The sequence below is a fragment of the Plectropomus leopardus genome, chromosome 11 (genome assembly GCF_026936395.1).
Source record: "Plectropomus leopardus strain MGB_pleo_1.0 chromosome 11, ASM2693639v1, whole genome shotgun sequence".
In the NCBI taxonomy this organism is placed as follows: domain Eukaryota; kingdom Metazoa; phylum Chordata; class Actinopteri; order Perciformes; family Serranidae; genus Plectropomus; species Plectropomus leopardus.
In genome coordinates, this window is record NC_142186.1 from 525,228 (window position 1) to 546,523 (window position 21,296).

Genomic DNA, 21,296 nt, shown 5'->3' on the forward strand with positions numbered 1-21,296 from the left:
TACATTCCAACAGCGCTCCGAATTTACAAACGGTTCAGTTTGTGGCCGAATACGCCCCGGCACTCTAAGTGAGTCTATTCGAATGCACCCTGTCCGTCAGAGTTCCTCTGTCACGTGATGAAGTGGATAACCGATGGCAGAGCAGGCGGTGACAGCTGACACGCGTTGAAAACGAACACACGGCCTTGTTTGTAATTCTGTACCGGACTACAAACGGTGTTCATTGTGTCTGTCTGTTTGTGCACCTCCGGAGAATACCTACCCGTTACTGTCAGACACCTGTAAAGAGACAGTCGCTGTCAAGAGTCAGGCTTGAACTCTGGAGTCCAGATATACTCACACATACACACACACACACACACCAGTAGTAACCTGGTGTCCAGAGCCAGAGCATATGATAAAACAGGGTTTGCTTGTCCCGTGAAGAACACAGTAGTTTTGCCTCTTGTCCTGGAAGACGAGTGTGTATGAATGTCTGCTTCAGCTGAAGACTACTGTTATCTTGTATGGACTCAGTATTAAGTCATTAAACCCTTACTAACATTACCTAATCACAACTATATAGACTGTAAAGCTTTGATATTAAACTTACGGCTTATGGGCCAAAACTGGCTCCGATACAATGCTGCCCCCCCAACTATTTTCTAGTTCACAATAAAAATAGAGTGATTCACATTAGGAATTGTTTGGGGTTTTTTTTACTTTAGAATACATAATGTCCAAAATTCTGAGAAATTCCCTAAAATCCTTGAAACATATATGCAGCTGCTGCGACTGGCCCCAGGACTTCTGTCACTTTCCAAAAGTGGACCACAAGCAAAGCAAGTTGAGTATCTTTGGTATGAAGAATGTAACATAGGCTATATATTATAATTGCAAGGCAGCAGCATGCAATTTAAGATGAGGCCAAAAAGAGACTAACTTACTAAAAACACTGACAAAAAGTAAATCATTTAAGAAGGAAAACAGAAAAAAAATTAAGTTCAGGGATAATGCCTGGGATACACACTGCTGCGCCTGACTGACAGGCCGGTGGTCATGACTTGTCAGTCAAAAGGTAGCCATTCCCAAACCATGCCCCTGTTTTATCCAGTATTTTACTCAAAACAGGGCCATAATGTACAAACTGAACACCACATTATATTGAAGAAGGCTTAAAACTAGTGATTGTGTCCCTAAATTCCTCAGGAAAATATCTACTGAGGTAATAAATCAAAAGAGAAGCATTGTCATTTTCTTATAAGCAACCAGTAGAGTTGCCCCCTGCTGTTGTATTGTATGTATGTATTTGAAAGAATGCAGGTTAAAGGCACTTGTGCATTGGATTCACTTTTCAGGCCTGGAGGCTACTTCCACTAAATTTATCTGTGCAACTTTGCACCCTGAGCAAAGAGATGTTAGCACAGGGCTCCTGCAGGATGCAACTGCACCACTGAAGAGATGTTGTGGTCCTCTTCAAATTAAGCCCTGTTTCAGCAGGGTTGACTGCAGCCAGCAGCAGAGTGTAGGCTGTTGGAGCAGGGGTCTGGACCTTACGCGCTGACTCACTGTCATTGCAGCATCAGATTGAAGCATCTGAAGTAATCCCACCATATCTAGACAGTGCTTTGTGCATGGTCTGCAGCGAGGCACTGAAGAGGTGATGGCTAATCACCATTGCTAAAGAGAAAAAGGATTGCAGACTGCAGTGTGTGCTGCCTCATACACTGTTGGTCCACACGTATTCCAGGAGGCACATCCTGATGACTTGCTATGTTTATACAGATCTCAGTAAATAGCAGAGCCTGTGGGAGATAGAACCACTCTCTCATCAGTCACTAATCTTTGTTTGTTGATCCATTTTGTTCTGGCTTCAGGGTTGTTCAGAAGATTCTGTCTGTGGTTGGTGCTCACAGTCTGCTCAGCTCTGTGTGGTGCTTTGTGGACTCCACATTAAGGTCAGTCCAGTCTCCAACTCTCACACACTGAAGCAGAGCCTGCAGGTCTGTGCTGGAGCCCTTAAAGAAGTGAACCCCGCGGGTCTTGACCGAAGTACCTCTCCCCTGGAAATTCAAAATATGCCTCTAGAACATGAACAAAGTATTGGCATAGGCAGGGCTTGAGAGCGGGGCTCAAATGGAATCTATATATCTGCGTTGAATGGATACTGTACCTATGGCATAGACTATGCATACACTATGCTAGGGGTAGAGAATATGGCCCTAAGTAATAGCTCAATATTTCAGAGAATTTTTTTGCGATAGTAAAATTCTTGATGTTATGAAAAAACACTGAAAACTATTTTATTATTAATTTTAAGATCACACAATTACAACATAGTAAGTGTTTTAGTTATATATGCCAGCATATTTGTAAAAGTTTGAGTACAAATATTCATTAAAAACTAAACAAAAAAGAACTCTCAGTTCTCAAGTTTGCAAACAACAACAGTGACTCAGAGACTAGCACCCTTTCCAGCAATGAGCAAACACCAGAAACAACTTCACTACTTTCACACCATTAAACACCTCTCAGCAAATGTATTTTCTCATATAGAGAAATGAGAGATGCCAGTGTGCTGATTGCAGACTGCAGGAACATGCCTGTCAATTTAGAATGACTCTAATTCACTAAGATACGCAAGGTGGTAAGAAGAAAATTAGCCTGTGCACACGTCATGAAAATGACCATAATTTTGCATGTGCTGATTAACAACATTTCTACGCATGTGAGTGAATGAGGCCAATTGTCACACAGGGGTTTCACCAGTCTGTAGCCTGATAAACTACCACATAAAGAGAGCATTCTGTTGAAAATAATTTTAGCTCACTTTTTTTTATTCCCTTTGTGAAATAGAGATAAAATTCTAGAAGTCAAAAGATGATTTTGGTCATCAGTGTTTTTTTTTTACAGCTTTGCTCTCTAATGATCTATCCCTAAACCACACTGCTTCTACAGAGCCTGCCTATTGAAGTACCATCTACTAATACGGTTGAACCCACACTAGGCAGCAAAAGTCATCAAATGTGATGCTCTTAAACACATTAAGCAGTAACATACAGTCTCATGCAGCCACATGCTCAGTTTAATATGCTTGTACTTGAACTTGTAAACTATAATGTTTTTTTCTCTCTTTCTGTCTGAATCCTTTAAGAATAGTGCCACGTCGCAGTGACACTGTGTGTTTAAAGTTAAGTTATTCTGTGCAGGCGGTGCCGGATCCCCACCTGGCTGCCGTCATGGTGTCCCACCTCTCAGATCCAGCTACAGACCGCAGAGGACATGATGCTGCGATGTAAGGATCAGCGTCTCAAACTTTTAGTTTCAACATACAGTAGGACTGTCAGGACCTTTACTCAGGGAAAGAGCAATGATTGTATGATAAAACTTAATTTTAAATACACCTACTGAATTGTTACATATGTAACCCTACTTTCTTGATCGGTAACATTCTCCAGTCCTCGAACAATCCAAAAGAAAACTCCAAGGCACTCTCTTGAAATGTTAAAATGCCTTCTTTCTACGGCATGGTCATAATGAACCTTTAAAACACTCACAAACTACGCATTCTGGCATACAAGCCTTTGTTAGGGAGTCAAACAGATGTCAGAAAAACAAAAGGTCCTTTATACTGGTTAAACAGCAATAGGAAACTTAAGCATGTATCTGGGGGCTGTGGCCTGGAAAGAGTGTAGGTGTTTACAAATTCCAGCAGATGGCATTATTTAGGTACACAATACTCATAGATATTAAATATGGCAACAAAACAGTGAAAACAATTCACAAAAACCAAGAAAACTTTCATTTACACAGTGTAGTATTCTCCAGTCTTTATTTTGAAATTGGTCAATAGGGTCCGCTGCAAGGCCATTTAGATTTTTATGAAAGACATATTTCATTTATCGTAATCAAACAAGATGCCACCTCAAAAAACAATTAATCAAATCTACCAACAAGGAAAGACACAAATCACATAAGAGAGAGGTTGTAAAACAATATATTTCCCCTTATCCCTTTCAGCTAAAAGAAATAATCACAATTTCTTGACAATTCTTTTTAGCTCTATGTTCTTCTCTTTCCTTGCTCATCTCTGTCTTTTCAGGTGTAGAGAACACTTTCTCAAAACAGTATGTCCCTATCTCCAACGGTAACCTGCTGTGGACGCTGTCCTTCAGCCGGGACCATGTCAAAGACAAAGTTCCCATAGTTCTGCTTCATGGGTTTGGAGGTGGTGTGGGTCTTTGGGCTCAGAACCTGGACGCTCTCTCACAGCGTCGGCCTGTCTTTGCCATGGACCTGCTGGGCTTTGGATAGAGCAGCAGGCCTCTGTTCTCCACAAACCCCCAGGAGGCAGAGGACCAGTTTGTGGAGTCTATAGAGCAATGGAGGGCTAAAGTGGGTCTAGAGTTGATGATCCTGCTGGGACACAACCTGGGAGGTTACCTGACTGTGTCTTACTCTATTAAATACCCTTGCAGGTGGGTGCAGACTATGGGATTTCTTTTATCATTGGTTATCTGTTGAGTTGTGCTATGTTTCATTAAAAAGTGGTCTTATAATATTTTAAGCAGATCTTGTTGATCTGAGCTATGATAACTTTAATACCAATGGCAAAGCAAATTAGACTTTTGAACTGACACTGAAAGGTGAAAGTATGAGCTTGAGCTCAGCTGTTTTATGACATGAATCTTATAGGTGGGAGTATTTGTAGGTGTTTTTGAGGCATTGCTGTTCATTTAATGAATTGGTAGATGCAGGGGTTAGTGATGGAGACAGAATAAATACTGTGATAGTTATCACAGAAAGGCCAAAAAAATGTCAGACTGAGTCTTTTTTTCAGTGTAAAATTTTCTGAAACAGAAAGGCAGAAGAATCCTTACGCTGGGAAAGCTGACTGACTTGAAGAGTGAATCGAATATCAAATAGGTGTACCTCACAGAGACTTTGCCCTTTACTGTACTCTATGGGTATTGCTCTCCTACAAGCATGCATTTGCCCACTGAAATATTCATAAACTTATCAAATAAGGACGTGCCTACCTGAATATGTGTCTATAAGGCAGCATTTACTGCAAGGGCAGGACACAGATGGTATAAAGAAAAGAAGGTTTATTTTGCCTCAAAGAATGATGAAAATGCTGGTAGGGGGCTGGGGTCGGGGTCCATGGGAAGGAATGGAGGAGGCTGAGGTGAAGCTGGCGTGGGCAGACAGTGAAGGAAGCGAGGTGAGTAGGTGGGTGATGATCCTGGAACACAGGAAGCACAGGTTACATAAACATATTACTACAGTTAAACTGAGTCGGCCATGAGGTTTATCTACCATAGAAGGTTGAACAATGACCTGGTGGTAAGTGGTTGGACAGCTGGGGTAGAAATACTGCAAGTTGATGAGCTGATAAGAAGCAGGTTTGCTTGATGAGCAGATGGCAGAAAGGTGAGTGTGATGAGCAGAGCTGGGAACCACAGAGACCAGGAAGGGGGACCACGCCCACTCCAGCACAGACAAAACTAGACAGAAGGAAACATGCTGACAGTAACACAGGGAAGAGAAAACACAAGGAAACATTAGTGTTAACATAGATGACAGCAATGTTGTAACAGAGATGGGATTTTGCAGCATTTTTAGTTGCTTTCTGGCAGCTTTTTGCTTGTCCCCTGACACAGTTTTATGCGGAGTAGCAAAGCAACTGTGTGAATGGAATGGATGGACAAGACACTGAGACTGAGCTGTTCTCTCCAGTTCTGCTGCATTCCTCCCCTGTTCATAGGCATCAAAGAGGTGAATCTATCCTCCCAGCAGGAGACAGATTACCCCTTTGCAGAGTTCCAGGACGTATTACAGACACAGTCCATGTCCAACGTCTCCACTCACGACAGAAAGGGTTTTAATCTGCGTACTTTCTAATTCCCAAGAAGGTGGGTTAAAAGCCAGGGTCACTTTGGATTCCACAGTGTTGCACTGCCACAAGATGTTTGGTATGCTAACCATCATGCGGTTACAAGAATTGTTTCAGCTAGACTAGTGGTTCACCACCATTGACTTCATGTTGAGTAATTTCTTGCATTTTGCCCTCCAGGGTGTTAGCCTGGGAGTCCAACATCAGTGTATGTCCATGACATTAGGGTCTGCTTTTATCTCAATGACCTCAATGTCATGGCCAAATCAAACGAATGGGCTATTCCACACAGAGCAGTTGATCTCACAACTAATGTGTTATGTTCATCACACGCAAGGTGCGGGCCACTCTGTCAGAACATAGACAGTAGCACTAGTGACACTTGGCTACCATTCTCCCCCAGTACAGAACAACCTTTAGAATCTGTGAGTCTCCACAAGTCGAATGGAACACTGCTGGACCTCCTATGTCACAGTGTTCATAGATGCCTCCGTCATGTGGTGCAGAGGGACCTGCCTGGCAAGACTGGTAGTTGGTGTATGGCCTCAGACGGAGTGTGTGAGCAAAGCTGGAGAGAGTTGGTGACAATTATTGTTTATAATGCAGTCTTTGCAGTGCTGTATTCCAGGGGTGCGTCAGAGGAAACTGCTCACTCGTCTATGATCTTCTTAGCTTTGAAAGTTAGCTTGAAGACTTTGTGTCTGCCAGGACCAACTTGTCTGGTCTCTCCAACAATTAAGAAGAGTTTTTGGGTCTGCTGAGGACAGGCCACATGAGGAGAGCTAGGCTGAGTTTTGTGGGCCTGTTGACATCAAAGGGTCACATGCCACAGTGAGCAATGTTGGTTGAAAACTGGGTGTGTGGGCAGGTCTTCACACTGAGGTCAGAAACATGAAGGACCTTAGGAAAATGACTTAATTTGGCTGTCCTTTGTCTGAAGATAAAAGGGGACCACAGCTGCCATTTTGAGTGGGCTAAACTTACAGGACATGCTTTAATCATCTCTGGAGTCCAGTGGTTCCAACAACTCCTGATGAATGATAATGTTGAACTTCATCAATTTAAAAGGTGAAGATATGTCAGTGCTGTGAAAGAAGAAGGCCATGTGATGCAGTTGTACGTCCCATAATAAGTAAGGAAGTGCACCTTTTATTTTAGAAGGAGGAGAATGACTCTGAATTAAATAGTTATTCTGCCCTTTTGTGTTAACATGACTGTAGTGAGACATGCCAGCGTGTGTACGAGACACAGTTGTAGCAGTGTGCCTGAAGGTGCTGGCAGCCTGTGATAACAGCAGTGTCCTGATCTTGCGTACAAACCAGCACAGATCAACGCGCAGAAATCATCAAATAATAGGGTTCATATGTGATTCACAGAACGTTTTTATCTAGCAGATCACAGCGTAGGAATGAAGGGGTGGTGTTGTGACACCTGAAAACAATTGTCATTTAAATATCCCGCCACAATATATTCTCTGTTTAGAGGGCTCACCCTTAGAGTTTATGACACATAGAGGTGTAATACAGCCAAGAGGAGAAACTCCACTGAGCTGAGATGGAAATGCTGATGTCCTGCAGGTCCAACTTAACCAATTAATTCAATTTTTGAAAAGAAAGGTGTCAAAGGAAGTCGGAAAAACACAGTATGGAAAGAAAACACTGCTGCAGTCAACTGTGTTGCAGTGGACAATCAAACTGAAGGTTGGCAGATTTAATAAATACATCCATGATATGTACCTACCCATAGCCTACAATTATCAATAATATCGGCCTATATATTGTACAGTCTTTATATTGTTATAATATTGACATTAAAGCTTATAATTGTCCAAGACCACGAGCGTATGGCCAAGTGTTTCAGGTCTGCTTCAGTTTTGGGCAGAAGAGGTGGCAGAGGAGACACAGAGTTGGACAAAGATACTCAGCTTAGGCGATAAAATTTTTAAACAATTACAGTATTGCAAGGTATATACATTTTTGTCAAATTATGGTTTAATGATGAATATTTAAACATGCACTGGCTTGTCAGCTGTAAAAAAAGGAATTCTAAGTTAAAACTGGGCAGCAGTGATGTTCAGCCTGTTCAGCGTACAGTCAGCTCCACAGGGCCAGGACAATGTGTGCTGTGGTAGAGAGCATGTGGCGATGAACGCCGCTACAAAATATAATATTTTCTTATAGGCCAGGTTATACATTTTAAGTAACTGACATGTAGCTGCACATGCTTAAATGTCAGTCAGAATATGGTCTAATAACAATTCTCCAACTTGGCTAGATTTACTGCTGGACAGTTAATTCACACTGACTTGTCTATGTGACATGAGATGTGATCGTGGCCTCCCTTCATATCCACATTGATATATGCTGAGCTTTGCGTTAAAATGCTGTACACACAGTATCTGTATTTGCCTACGTAACTGATTCGATCTGAGCATGGTGACATCACTACAGCAAAGTCAGACAGGGCAAGAAACAACTCAGTAATCAAATGGGTTTTAACAAAATATTTGTTTAACTAATGAATCCAAAACATTTCATCTGGAGATCAAACTAAAGATGTGGATGCTTGGTCTCTATGAAACAGCATGAAAAAAACCCATTGCAGTGTAGTATGTTTTTTATGGTCACAGCTTGTTGTATCAAATTAAGAATAAGCAATATGTCACCTCCATCATGTACTCAGAGGTGCCATCTCTGCACTTTGCTTTTTCATGGTGGTGGTCATACTGTGAATATATTGCACAATGTTTAGTATGGATTCTTTACTGAGGGACAACTACAGTTGAAGCTCGTTCAGTTTAGGTTTATGAAGCTTAAGGGTTATTGTGATCCTAAGCAAACTCTGGCCAGAAGAAAGAGCAAAGGCTGAGTGTCAGTTCTGTTACATCACCAGTTTGTTGTGTTTGATAATTTTAAATGTGTTCAGAATATGGACTCAGCTCCTCGTGTTTTCCCTTAGTACCCTAAAGGGTGTCTATGCAGGGTCATTTGTGTGCTGAACTATAGTGCAATGCTAGGAGAAAAGCCTGACAAATGTATGTAAGGACAGATCATCAGTGGTCAAAGAGAGTGAAGCTGTGATCTGAGATAGACACTGCAGTATGTGTAATGTATCTGTAATTGTAAGAATATGGAAGAAATATTTTTTTTCCAATATTTTTTTTTTAGGAGCCACTGAAAATGAAACTCACTGCATTCACTCGTCACAATTTATGTTCCTGCAGAATCCATTGATGGGGATCACACTTGGAATCTATAACACAAGCTTAATACTCCAGACTGACCAATCACCTTATGAAGTCATTGTTGTAACATGTTTACAAAACATTGGACACATCAGCATTTACTTGAGGCAATGTTAGTAGCTACCTTTGTCTTTTGGCCATTGTACTGGCCCTGTAGCAGATTTTTTTTTACCTTGAGAGTTGTTTAAGGGCCAGGACCAAAACAATTAGCTAAAATAGGCTTAAAATGTCTGCAGAGCTGAGGTGAACTGCAGAGTCAGTGATCATTTTCTTTGGATTTATTATTTGAGCAACCCCATTTTTTCATGCAATGCTGTTATAATAGAGCAGTTTAAGAATCTACATGTGACATCAATTTCAAAGATACAGTAATTGGTTTGTTTTGGTTTGTTTTTTTTAGTTTTGGGTATCATGCCCATTGGTTAGCACTGCACCTGTGCAAGGTCCATCACATCAGACAGGTTAGAAACAACTTCCCAGTTTAACTGTAAAATCCAAACCACTTACTTAGATGTAAAAAATAAAGTAAACTCCTCATATATATTAAAAAGAAAAATGCCTTGGTTAAATCTTGCAGTGCAACAAACTACCTACTGCACCGAATGTAGCTGTGACAGTAGTTTCACTGCACAACAGTGCCTCTAACTAGTCATTCTAGTGTGTTTATTTTCTAAATTGACACGGCACATAAATCATCTGTTAATGATCATCTCATGCTGCTCCTCATAATGGACACTGTTGTTGTATTGGTGCTGACAGTCACAGGGTTGGTGAAATGTCATAATTTAATAAATGATGCAAACAAGACCCAGGTAGTAAAAAATCACAAAACAAAAACAGCTTTATTTTTCCTTAAATTGTGATGCAAGAGATATTTTACATGTAACCATTTTGTAGGAAATTCAAACCAAATAAAACTACCTTGATTCTAGTGTTTAAAGTTGGACGTTTTGGGAGTTCAGTGAGGGGACTGATACTACCATTAGACTACCTATCCTCTCATTCAGCTCGCAGCATGAAAGCAAATAAGTGAACATGTCCCAACATGTCCCAACATGTCCCAAATTTCATGTTAAGATATGTTCATGGGACTGAATGATCCCTTCAACTTAAAACATGAAATAACCCAAATAGCAGTTGAATGTATATTGAACTTGTCTGTCTCTGGCCTACAGAGTACAGCACATAGTGCTGGTGGAGCCCTGGGGTTTCCCTGAGCGCCCAGACACAGCAGAAGCAGACTGTCCCATCCCAGTATGGCTCAAAGCCCTGGGGGCCATGTTCAGTCCCTTCAACCCTCTGGCTGGCCTGAGACTGGTTGGACCACTAGGTAACACTGAAGACTCCTAACCTGTTTCAGTGAGATTAGATAAACCTGAATGATTCCAGCAGTGGCCGCAGCACAACAGGAGGGAAATGGATGCGAGACAAGTCAGAGTAGAGCAAATAGATTAGAATCAAACATAAGAAAACTTATTAATGAAAGGTATAATTAAACAAGAAGTATAACAATGAGAGGAATTAAAAGATAGTTGAGCAACTGTATAGAGAAAATTAATGACAAATATGAAAGGCACTGTGAAAACATAAGAGGGCAATGTTAAAATGTTTTGCTAATGCTGTTTTAGCTAAGAGCATCTACATGTATTTTTTAATGTACAGAAAAGTAGGCTAATAATGAAAAAAAGTCATAGTCATCATTGACTTTTTTAAAGACATGATGGCACCTACAGCTTATTTTGTAATGTTTGGTATGGGGAAGGAGCCTGAGCTGGTGCGCGAGGTTGAGAAGTTCCGACTAGATATAGTCGGCCTCACCTCGACGCATGGCTTGGGCTCCGGAACCAGTCTTCTTGAGAGGGGATGGACTCTCTTCCACTCTGGAGTTGCCACTGGTGAGAGGCGCCGGGCAGGGGTGGCAATACTTATTGCCCCCCGGCTCGGTGCCTGCACGTTGGAGTTTACGCCGGTGAATGAGAGGGTAGCCTCCCTCCGCCTTCGGGTTGGGGGACGGATCCTGACTGTTGTTTGTGCCTATGGTCCAAACAGCAGTTCAGAGTATCCACCCTTTTTGGAGTCCTTAGAGGGGGTGCTGGAGAGTGCTCCTTCTGGGGACTCCCTCGTTCTGCTGGGGGACTTCAACGCTCACGTTGGCAACGACAGTGAGACCTGGAGGGGCGTGATCGGGAGGAATGGCCCCCCCGATCTGAACCTGAGTGGTGTTTTGTTTTTGGACTTCTGTGCTCGCCACAGATTGTCCATAACGAACACCATGTTCGAGCATAAGGGTGTCCATATGCGCACTTGGCATCAGGACACCCTAGGCCGCAGTTCAATGATCGACTTTGTAGTCGTATCGTTGGACTTGCGGCCGTATGTCTTGGACACTCGGGTGAAGAGAGGGGCGGAGCTGTCAACCGATCACCATCTGGTGGTGAGTTGGCTCCGATGGTGGGGGAGGACGCCGGTCAGACCTGGCAGACCCAAACGCATAGTGAGGGTCTGCTGGGAACGTCTGGCAGAGTCTCCCGTCAGAAGGAGCTTCAACTCCCACCTCCGGAAGAGCTTCAACCATGTCCCGGGGGAGGCTGGGGACATTGAGTCCGAGTGGGCCGTGTTCCGTGCCTCCATTGCTGAGGCGGCCGACCGGTGCTGTGGCCGTAAGGTGGTTGGTGCCTGTCGGGGCGGCAACACCCGAACCCGCTGGTGGACACCGGCGGTAAGGGGTGCCGTCAAGCTGAAGAAGGAGTCCTATCGGGCCTTCTTGGCCTGTGGGACTCCGGAGGCAGCAGACAGGTACCGACAGGCCAAGCGGAGTGCGGCGGCGGCGGTCGCCGAGGCGAAACCCGGGCATGGGAGGAGTTGGCGAGGCCATGGAAAACGACTTCCGGACGGCTTGAAGAGGTTCTGGACCACCATCCGGCGTCTCAGGAGGGGGAAGCAGTGCTCCGTCAACACTGTGTATGGTGGCGACGGGGCACTGCTGACCTCGACTCGGGACGTTGTGGATCGGTGGAAGGAATACTTCGAAGACCTCCTCAATCCCACCGACACGCCTTCCGTTGGGGAAGCAGGGCCTGGGGACCCGGGGGTGGGCTCCTCTATCTCTGGGGCTGAGGTTACCGAGGTGGTCAAAAGCTCCTCGGTGGCAGGGCCCCGGGGTGGACGAGGTCCGCCCAGAGTTCCTCAAGGCCCTGGATGTTGTGGGGCTGTCGTGGCTGACACGACTCTGCAACATTGCGTGGACATCGGGGGCAGTGCCCTTGGACTGGCAGACTGGGGTGGTGGTCCCTCTTTTCAAGAAGGGGGACCGGAGGGTGTGTTCCAACTACAGGGGGATCACACTCCTCAGCCTCCCTGGTAAGGTCTATTCGGGGGTACTAGAGAGGAGGGTCCGCCGGATAGTCGAACCCCGGATTCAGGAGGAGCAATGCGGTTTCGCCCGGTCGTGGAACTGTGGACCAGCTCTGGACCCTTGGCAGGATCCTTGAGGGTGCTTGGGAGTTTGCCCAACCAGTCCACATGTGCTTTGTGGACTTGGAGAAGGCATTCGACCGTGTCCCTCGGGGAGTCCTGTGGGGGGTTCTCCGGGAATATGGGGTTTCGGACTCCCGATACGGGCTGTCCGTTCCCTGTATGACCGGTGCCGGAGCTTGGTCCGCATTGCCGGCAGTAAGTCGAACTTCGTTTCCGTGAGGTTGGACTCCGCCAGGGCTGCCCTTTGTCACCGATTCTGTTCATAACTTTTATGGACAGAATTTCTAGGCGCAGCCAGGGTGTTGAGGTTTGGTGACCTCAGGATTAGGTCTCTGCTCTTTGCAGATGATGTGGTCCTGTTGGCTTCATCGGGCCGCGACCTTCAGCTCTCACTGGATCGGTTCGCAGCCGAGTGTGAAGCGGCTGGAATGAAAATCAGCACCTCCAAATCCGAGACCATGGTTCTCAGCCGGAAAAGGGTGGCGTGCCCCCTCCGGATCGGGGATGAAGTCCTGCCCCAAGTGGAGGAGTTTAAGTACCTCGGGGTCTTGTTCACGAGTGAGGGAAGGATGGAACGGGAGATCGACAGGCGGATCGGTGCGGCGTCTGCAGTAATGCGGACGCTGCACCGGTCTGTCTTGGTGAAGAGGGAGCTGAGCCGAAAGGCAAAGCTCTCGATTTACCAGTCGATCTTCGTTCCTACCCTCACCTATGGTCACGAGCTTTGGGTAGTGACCGAAAGAACTAGATCGCGGGTACAAGCGGCCGAAATGAGTTTCCTCCGTAGGGTGGCTGGGCTCTCCCTTAGAGATAGGGTGAGAAGCTCGGTCATCCGGGAGGAGCTCGGAGTAGAGCCGCTGCTCCTCCGCATTGAGAAGAGCCAGATGAGGTGGCTCGGGCATCTAATTAGGATGCCTCCAGGACGCCTCCCTGGTGAGGTGTTCAGGGCACGTCCCACCGGTAGGAGGCCCCGGGGAAGACCCAGGACACGCTGGAGAGACTACGTCTCTCAGCTGGCCTGGGAACGCCTCGGGGTCCCCCGGGAAGAGCTGGATGAAGTGGCCGGGGAGAGGGAAGTCTGGGTTTCCCTGCTTAGGCTGCTGCCCCCGCGACCCGACCCCGGATAAGCGGAAGAAATGGATGGATGGTATGAAACCCAGTGAAAGCGTAGCTGTTTTTGTGCCCCCCAATCTCTCCTGTTGTTTATAATCATGTCAAATGTAACAAAGTAGCCTTGTCTCCAAATGGCTACATGCTTGGTTTTGGCACTTGAGTGTCCCCTCTGTGGCCCCTGCAGGGCCCACTCTAGTCCAGACTGTGAGACCGGACTTCAAGAGGAAATTCTCCTCCATGTTCAGTGACAACACCGTGTCAGAGTACATCTACCACCTGAATGTACAAACTCCCATGTGTGTCTCCTTGTGGAGCCACATTACGACTTGAAAGCGATGTAGTCATCAGCTTTGTTACGCTCATGAGTTAATGTTTAAGGTATGCTTTATGAGCAACATCTGAATTAGCCTAGTTTTTTCTCTGTATTGTCAGAGTGGGGAAACCGCCTTTAAGAATATGACCATTCTCTATGGCTGGGCTACAAGACCGATGCTGCAAAGAATGGACCAGCTACAGTCTGAGATCCCAATCACCATCATCTACGGATCCCGCTCCAGCATAGACAGCAACTCAGGCAGTGCTGTCAAAGAGATGAGGCCACACTCTCATGTGGAGATCATAGTAAGTTGATGGTGTTCTGGACGACAAAGACGGAAGTGACTTTTCATGTCAGACCCCCTCCGCTTTAAGCTTTTTTTTAGAGGGAAAACATTTTATATTTTTTTCAATTATAATTGATATCATGTAAATCTGTGTATTCATGTATTTATTATTGTTCTTCTTTTCTTTATTAGTGTGGATGCTTATGCATTAAACTATCAAACTGTTCAGCTTCTTCGGGAATCGACTGCTATGACTTTTCTCATTTGTACTCGTTATACTTTTTAAAATATTAAGCTTTTTTTTTTTAACTTTTTTTCCCCATTTAAATGAATGGGGAAATTTTTCAAATTCTCTTTAACCCACTCCACTTTCAAAGTCTACTGCTTCCGTATACTTTCAGCTAGAGACTCCATTTAACTGTTTAACGGGTCACAAGGCCTTCAACTCTTCTGGTATGATTCAGCTCTTTTGTATCTTTTACCGTTTTTGAATTTTGGCGATTTAAGTTTTATGCTCTTTTCAGACGATTTCTGCGTTTATAATGATGTCAAATGGAGACGAATGTTGGAGGTAAGAGCACTTGACATCACTTATGGGCTCCCGAACTCTGGATATCTCTGTCTCTGCTTTTTCAAAAGCAAATCTTAAACAAAGTCTTCTGCTGCCCACAGTATAAGGTCTTCATAAACAATTTGCACATCACAATGTAGGAAAACTTGTGGCGGTCGGAGAAAAGTAGGTTTGAAAGCTGACAACCCAACACAGCTGGCTCAGTGCACCTCCAAAGGAAGGGAGACCCAAAAAATTCCCCATTTACTCCAATACAAACTGAGATGAGAAATTGCTGCCTCAAGCTTTTTCTTACACAAGGATTTTGGATTTGTAGCAGATATTTTTTCAGGCAAGTTGGTATTTCTGCATTCGGTAGTTGATGTCAACTGAAAAGATTAAAAGAATCAGTGTTATATATTTTAGGCATAAAATGTAGAAAATAAAATGAGAGGCATAAATGTCGTCAAAGAGCATAATATTTTGATGATAAAATGGTTTCTGTAGCTTAAAGTAGGCAGAGGTAGCAGTTGACTAGAAAGTACAGGAGAAATAGTACTAGTAGTATTAGTAGCATGAGTGAAAGCCGTAGTAGTAGTAGTTGCAGTTCTGGAAGTAGAGAAAGTAGCAGTACTTCTATCACTACAAAGACCAGTACTTGAGGCCGACAGAGAAACAGACTTGAGAGGCCACAAGGGCCAATTAAGGGCCCCATCCACCTGAGGGGCCACAAAGGCCAATCAATGGCTGACTTGTGGCCTCTCCTCTGGAGGTCCCCCAAGTGGACCATTAATTACTAACTGGCAACTTTAATTGGCCACAAGGGCCAAATAAGGGCCCACTCCACCTGAGGGGCCACAAGGGCCAATGCTGGTAATATAAAGGATCAGTTAACCATTAATTACTAGTGGACAAGTAGACCAGGCATCACAAACTGGCATCATTGTATTGGAAAGGTCACGCATACCAGGATGGCACTCTGTGTGTGTGTAAGTGCCCGTTGCCATGGTAATTAATGTCCCAGGTGCACCCCTCCTCTCCCCTCTCTCCCCTCAGGTCAGCTCAAAGGAGGCAGCTGAATTTGATGGAAATGTCCCTGTCAAACTCCTCCATTTTACAGCCATACCTTTCACCAAATAGTCAAAATATTACACTGAAAGCGAAAAGAGGTTGTACCGAACGCAGAAATACCAAATTTGCCTGAAAAAATATCTGCTACATATCCCAAATCCTTGCGTAAGAAAAAGCTTGCGGCAGCAAATTTCCAGAAATTTCTCGTCCCTATATACTCTATTGAAGTATATAGGGACTTTTTTGGGTCTCCCTTCCTTTGGAGGTGCACTGAGCCAGCTGTGTTGGGTTGGCAGCTTTCAAACCTAATTTTCTCCGACCGCCACAAGTTTTCCTTCATTGTGATGTACAAATTATATATGAAGACCTTAAACTTTGGGCAGCAGAAGACAGAAGAGCAGAGACAGAGATATCTAGAGTGCAGGTGCTCGTTAGTGATGTCACGTGCTCTGACCTCCAACATTCCATCTCCATTTGAATCCATTATATTATATATGCATAAAACTTAAATTGCCAAAACTCAAAAATCGTAAAAGATACAAAAGAGCTGAATTATACCAGAAGAGTTGAAGGCCTTGTGACCTGTTAAACAGTTAAATGGAGTCTCTAGCTGAAAGTATGCGGAAGCAGTAGACTAAAAATTTCCCCATTCATTTAAAAGGGAAAAAAAGCTTAATATAAAAGTATAAAGAGTAGAAATGAGAAAAATCATAGCAGAATTTTTTTTTTTGTTTTACCGGTGTGGAATACAGTAGGCCCCAAGGATAGAAGAAAACTGGTAGTGGAACAGGTACGTAGGCAGGAGGAGACTGTAAGGGGGGCTAAGGCAGTGGCTCAGGCTAAGCCGGGTCAGTGGTTGAATTGGGAAAGCGTAGAGAGGAGGAAGCTTAGCTGGAGGGACCTGTGGAATATGGAGGAGAGCTGCATTAGATTTTCTGATAGGGGCTACATATGATGTGTTACCAACCCCCCAGAACCTGAAGCTCTGGGTAAATGGCAACCCATCATGCCCATTGTGTTCAGGTACTACAACCTTAAGACATATTTTGTCAAGCTGCACAAGGCCGGTATACATGGTGACATAATTGGGTGTTGAGAAGCTTAGCTGCAGGTATTGAGGGGAGAAGAAGACACGTGAATTTAGGAAGTTTAAAAAAAAGAGAGTATAGATATCCAGTTAGTACTTGAGTGGGAGAAACAGAGGCAGTAAGTTAGGGAGGAGGCAGGGGTGTGGTCGCCTGGAGGGAGCTTGTGACTGGGAAATGCAGGTAGATTTAGGAGGAATGCTTGTTGTTCCCCAGGAAATAGTCTACTATTTCTACTAATTTGAGGCCTGACATAGTGCTGTGGTCGGTGAGTCAACGGATTGTTTATTTCATTGAGCTTACAGTCCCCTGGGAAGCTTCAGTGGAAGAAGCCTATGAAAGGAAGAAACTGAGGTACACAGATTTACAGGCAGAAGCTGAATAGAAAGTATGGAAAGCTAGGTTCCGCCCAGTTGAAGTGGGATGTAGGGGATTTGTAGCTGGATCGGCTATCTCTTTCCTGGGGGAACTGGGAGTAAGGGGACAAAGTTTGAGAAAGACAGTGAGGGAAGTGTCAGATGAGGCACTTAAATCCAGTCAGTGGATTTGGATTAGGAGAAACAATGGTAGATGGGGACCAGCAGGGGGATCCACTGAACGGACAACTCCTTGAGATCAGGTGGAGAGATCCACCAATCAGTCCTCTCAGGAGAAAATCCAGGAAGTGTGAGGGTATTTAGGAGTGGAAGTGGTCTGTTTGAGTCTCTGTGTGAGACCATGCTGCCATCCAAGTAAGCGTGTGGGTTGATCCACTTCACCCTTATTTCCCTTAGCTTGAGTCTTGCATGTGAGTTGTAGCATATTGGCAATTATGATGCATGTGCTAGGAAAGGTGGCATCAGCACAGTCACTACCTGGAGTCTGCATAAATAGAGCCTGGGTCTGTTGAAGGTGGTATTGCTGTTTGGGCTGTGATAGCCATGTGATAGCCAGCCTAGCTAGCTTAGTTAACTCAGTTTAGCCTCCTGGGGGATAGCCATGTATTAGCTTAGCTTAGCTTTGTATCTGTGATAGCCTGTGGTATCTGTCTGTAGGCTGTGATAGCCATGTGATAACTAGCCCAGCTAGCGTGGCTAGCATAGCTTAGCCTTAGCCTTGTATCTGTGATAGCCATGTTATAGTGAAGCTTAGCCTTGTAACTGTGATAGCTTTATAGTAGTTTAGCTTGCATCTGTGAGAGCTTTGTAGTAGTTTAGCTTAGCCTTGTATCTGTGATAGCCAGGTGGTACTGCCACTACCTGAGGCTCGCATAAACGGAGCCTGGGTCTGTTGAAGGTGGCAGGGCTGATGGCTGGCACTAGGGGAGTGGCTTTGGGACGCCAGAGCGCTTGCCTAGCCTCCTGGAGGTGTTGTGGGACCAGAAACAGGAACTAGGTGAAACACTGATGAAAGGAGGTTCCCACCTGATGACACCAAAGATGTGTTACTCTTCACTGCTCTCTGACCTTTATATTAAGCCATAATAGCTGATTGGTGACCCTAGTTTCTTTAGTGTGTATATTCCTGGAGCACAGGTTTCTTGTGCTCAGTTGAAATCCCCATGACGGGGAGCAGGGGGAGGTGGCAGAGCTTTCGGCCCGATCCGGCAGCGGTGGTTTTGAGTCCGTTCAGACCTTCCACCCTGGCTCTGCTTTCTCTTTCCCTTGTTTTTTCTCTTTCATTTTCTCTTTCTTTTTCAATTACTGCTCTCTGGCATTCATATTTAAGTCATAATTGCTGATCTGTGACCCTAGGATCCTCATTGAGTGCTTATCCTTTTCTGGAGCACAAATTTCTTGTGTTTTAGTTGAACTATTGTATATGAAAACTCGTACGCACTCTTACTAGGGTGTTAATTGTTAATGAAAGGTAATTATGTGTACACACAGGCTTATAAAACTAACAGAAATGTCCATTGTTGTAATTGATTAAGACATGTTGAAGTCATGTTGCTTGGCAGCCACATTATTGTACTGATTTGTGATAACGGAATGCTTTTGATTAAAAATGTCTTTTTGTCTTTGCTTTATTAAAGCAATAACAGATAAACCCAGTTCTCTTCAGTGAAAGTTTCCTCTTGGTATATTGCCTCCTGTTTTTAATCATCCTATCCTTGATCCTCCCTGCAGACAATCTGTGGAGCCGGACACTATGTATATGCTGACCAGCCAGAGGATTTCAACCACAGAGTTGTGCATGTGTGTGATAAAGTGGGCCGAAGAGGAGAAACAAGCCGGGTCACTGAACTCTGGAAAAAAAGGTCTGTCATTTGTGTCCCACAAATAATTGTGTACACAAATAATTTGTGTCCCACAAATGACAGACTGAACTTCAGCAGATGCTGTTTACAGACAGGATTCCATGTCCTTAAAGCAGGAAGAAGGAGTGTATTTTCATATCATGTAAAAATACTTCAAGTATAAAGTATGCTGTATTTATCGTTATTATTATTTGATATAAATTATATGTAGTTAGATTTTAAATCATATAGTGAAACAGAACCAATGTCACTGAATTCAGAAACCTTGATTACAGTGTCATGTGCTAGATATTTCCTGTAAAGTGCTTGACCTGTAGTTTGATTTTCTTATATGATTCTAATGCAGACAGGGAGCATACTCTTTCAAAAAGGCACTTGGACGAACACCAACATAATTACTGGCTGCATTTAAATCTAGAACTGCTTCTTGGTGCTGATGCAGTGCTGTAATTTTTTGGCTCATCTTTGTAATTCAAAAGTTAATTTTATTGACCTTAATTATGTATATATTCTCAAAATTGGGCTAATAAGTCCTGGACAGTGCCTTCAGATGGATTACTCTTTCTAAATGTTGATCTGACAGATCAAATAACTCTGGCAAGAGAGGGGAAGATAGATGTTGTAAATTAGTGCAAATGTTGGATAAACCAACAGTTTAAATGAAGTGCAGTTTTAATTGATCATATATTTTAAAACAATAGTAACATAAATGAAAACTAAATGCAATGACTTGTAGATCTTTTTGGGCCTTTCTTCAATTTAATTGAGTACAAAGTCAAGATATTTGATGTTCAAACTGATCAACTTTATTGTTTTTAAAGACATAATCTTTTTCTGAATATAATGCTTGCAACATAACACAACACAAAAAAATTGGGACAGAAACAACAAAAGACTGGAAAAGTTGTTGGATGTTGGAATGCTCAAAAAACACCTGTTTGGAACATTTCATAGGTAAACAGGTTAATTTGTAACAGATAAAGGTACCATAAATAGGTATAAAGAGGCATCCTCAAAAGGCTTTGTTTTTCATGAGCAACTCTGTCTGAAATACTGTATGAAAAAAGTCCAACAGTTTAAGAGAGTGTCAAACTGCCCAATTGCAAGGAATTTATGGGATTTTATCGTCTACACTCAATATATCATCTAAAGATTTATAAAATCTAGAGAGATCTCTGCACATAAGGGGCAGGGCTAAAAACCAACATTGCCTGTCTGTGACCTTTAACCTCTCAGACAACACTGCATTAAACACTGACTTGATTGTGTAAACAATATCACTTCATGGGCTCAGGAACACTTTGGGAAACAACTGTCAGTAAACATAGTTCATCGCTGCATCTACAAATGTAAGTTCAAACTGTACCATTCAAAGTGAAAGCCAGATATCAACAACATCAAGAAACACCACCGACTTCTCTGGACCCGAGCTCATCTGAGACGGACTGACACAAAGTGGAAAAATGTGCTGTGGTCTGACGAGTCCACATTTCAAATTGTTGGAAATCGTGGACGTCGTTTCCTCTGGGCTAAAGAGGAAAAGGACCATCCAGATTGTTACCAGTTCAAAGTTCGAAGCATTTATGATGGTATGTGGAGGTGGTTGCATCATGGGTAACATTACATCTGTGAAGGCACCACAAATGCTGAGAGGTAGATACAGGTTTTGGAGCAACATATGCTGCCATCCAGACAAGGTCTTTTTCAGGGATGTCTCTCTATTCCAGTGAGACAATGAGACACATTCTGTATGTGTTCCAACAGCTTGGCTTTGTAGTAAAAGAATGCTGCCACTGGACTGACCTGCTGCAGTCCAGAGCTGACTTCCACTGAACATTTGTGGGGAACTTTGAAGTGTAAAATATGACACTGGAGCAGTCAGACTGCTGAGCAACTAAAGCTGTATAGCAAACAAGAATGGGAAAGAATTTCACTTTCAAAACTTCAACAGTTAACGTTTTCAGTTTTCAAGCACTTACTGAGTGTTGTGAAAATAAAGGTCACACAGTAGTAAACATGCTCCTGTCCCAACTTTTTCTG

At 43.7% G+C, this 21,296-nt stretch overlaps 1 protein-coding gene across 1 annotated transcript; it reads left to right on the forward strand.

Moving 5' to 3' along the window:
* Positions 1–133: 133 nt before the first annotated feature.
* Positions 134–19,462, forward strand: abhd5a (abhydrolase domain containing 5, lysophosphatidic acid acyltransferase a). The gene is given in 9 exon segments (XM_042489466.2): positions 134–162; positions 1,857–1,937; positions 3,189–3,274; positions 4,082–4,457; positions 10,295–10,449; positions 13,894–14,005; positions 14,144–14,330; positions 19,126–19,215; positions 19,217–19,462. Coding segments are annotated over 9 exon segments (1,182 nt in total). The 3' UTR covers positions 19,283–19,462.
* Positions 19,463–21,296: the final 1,834 nt, after the last annotated feature.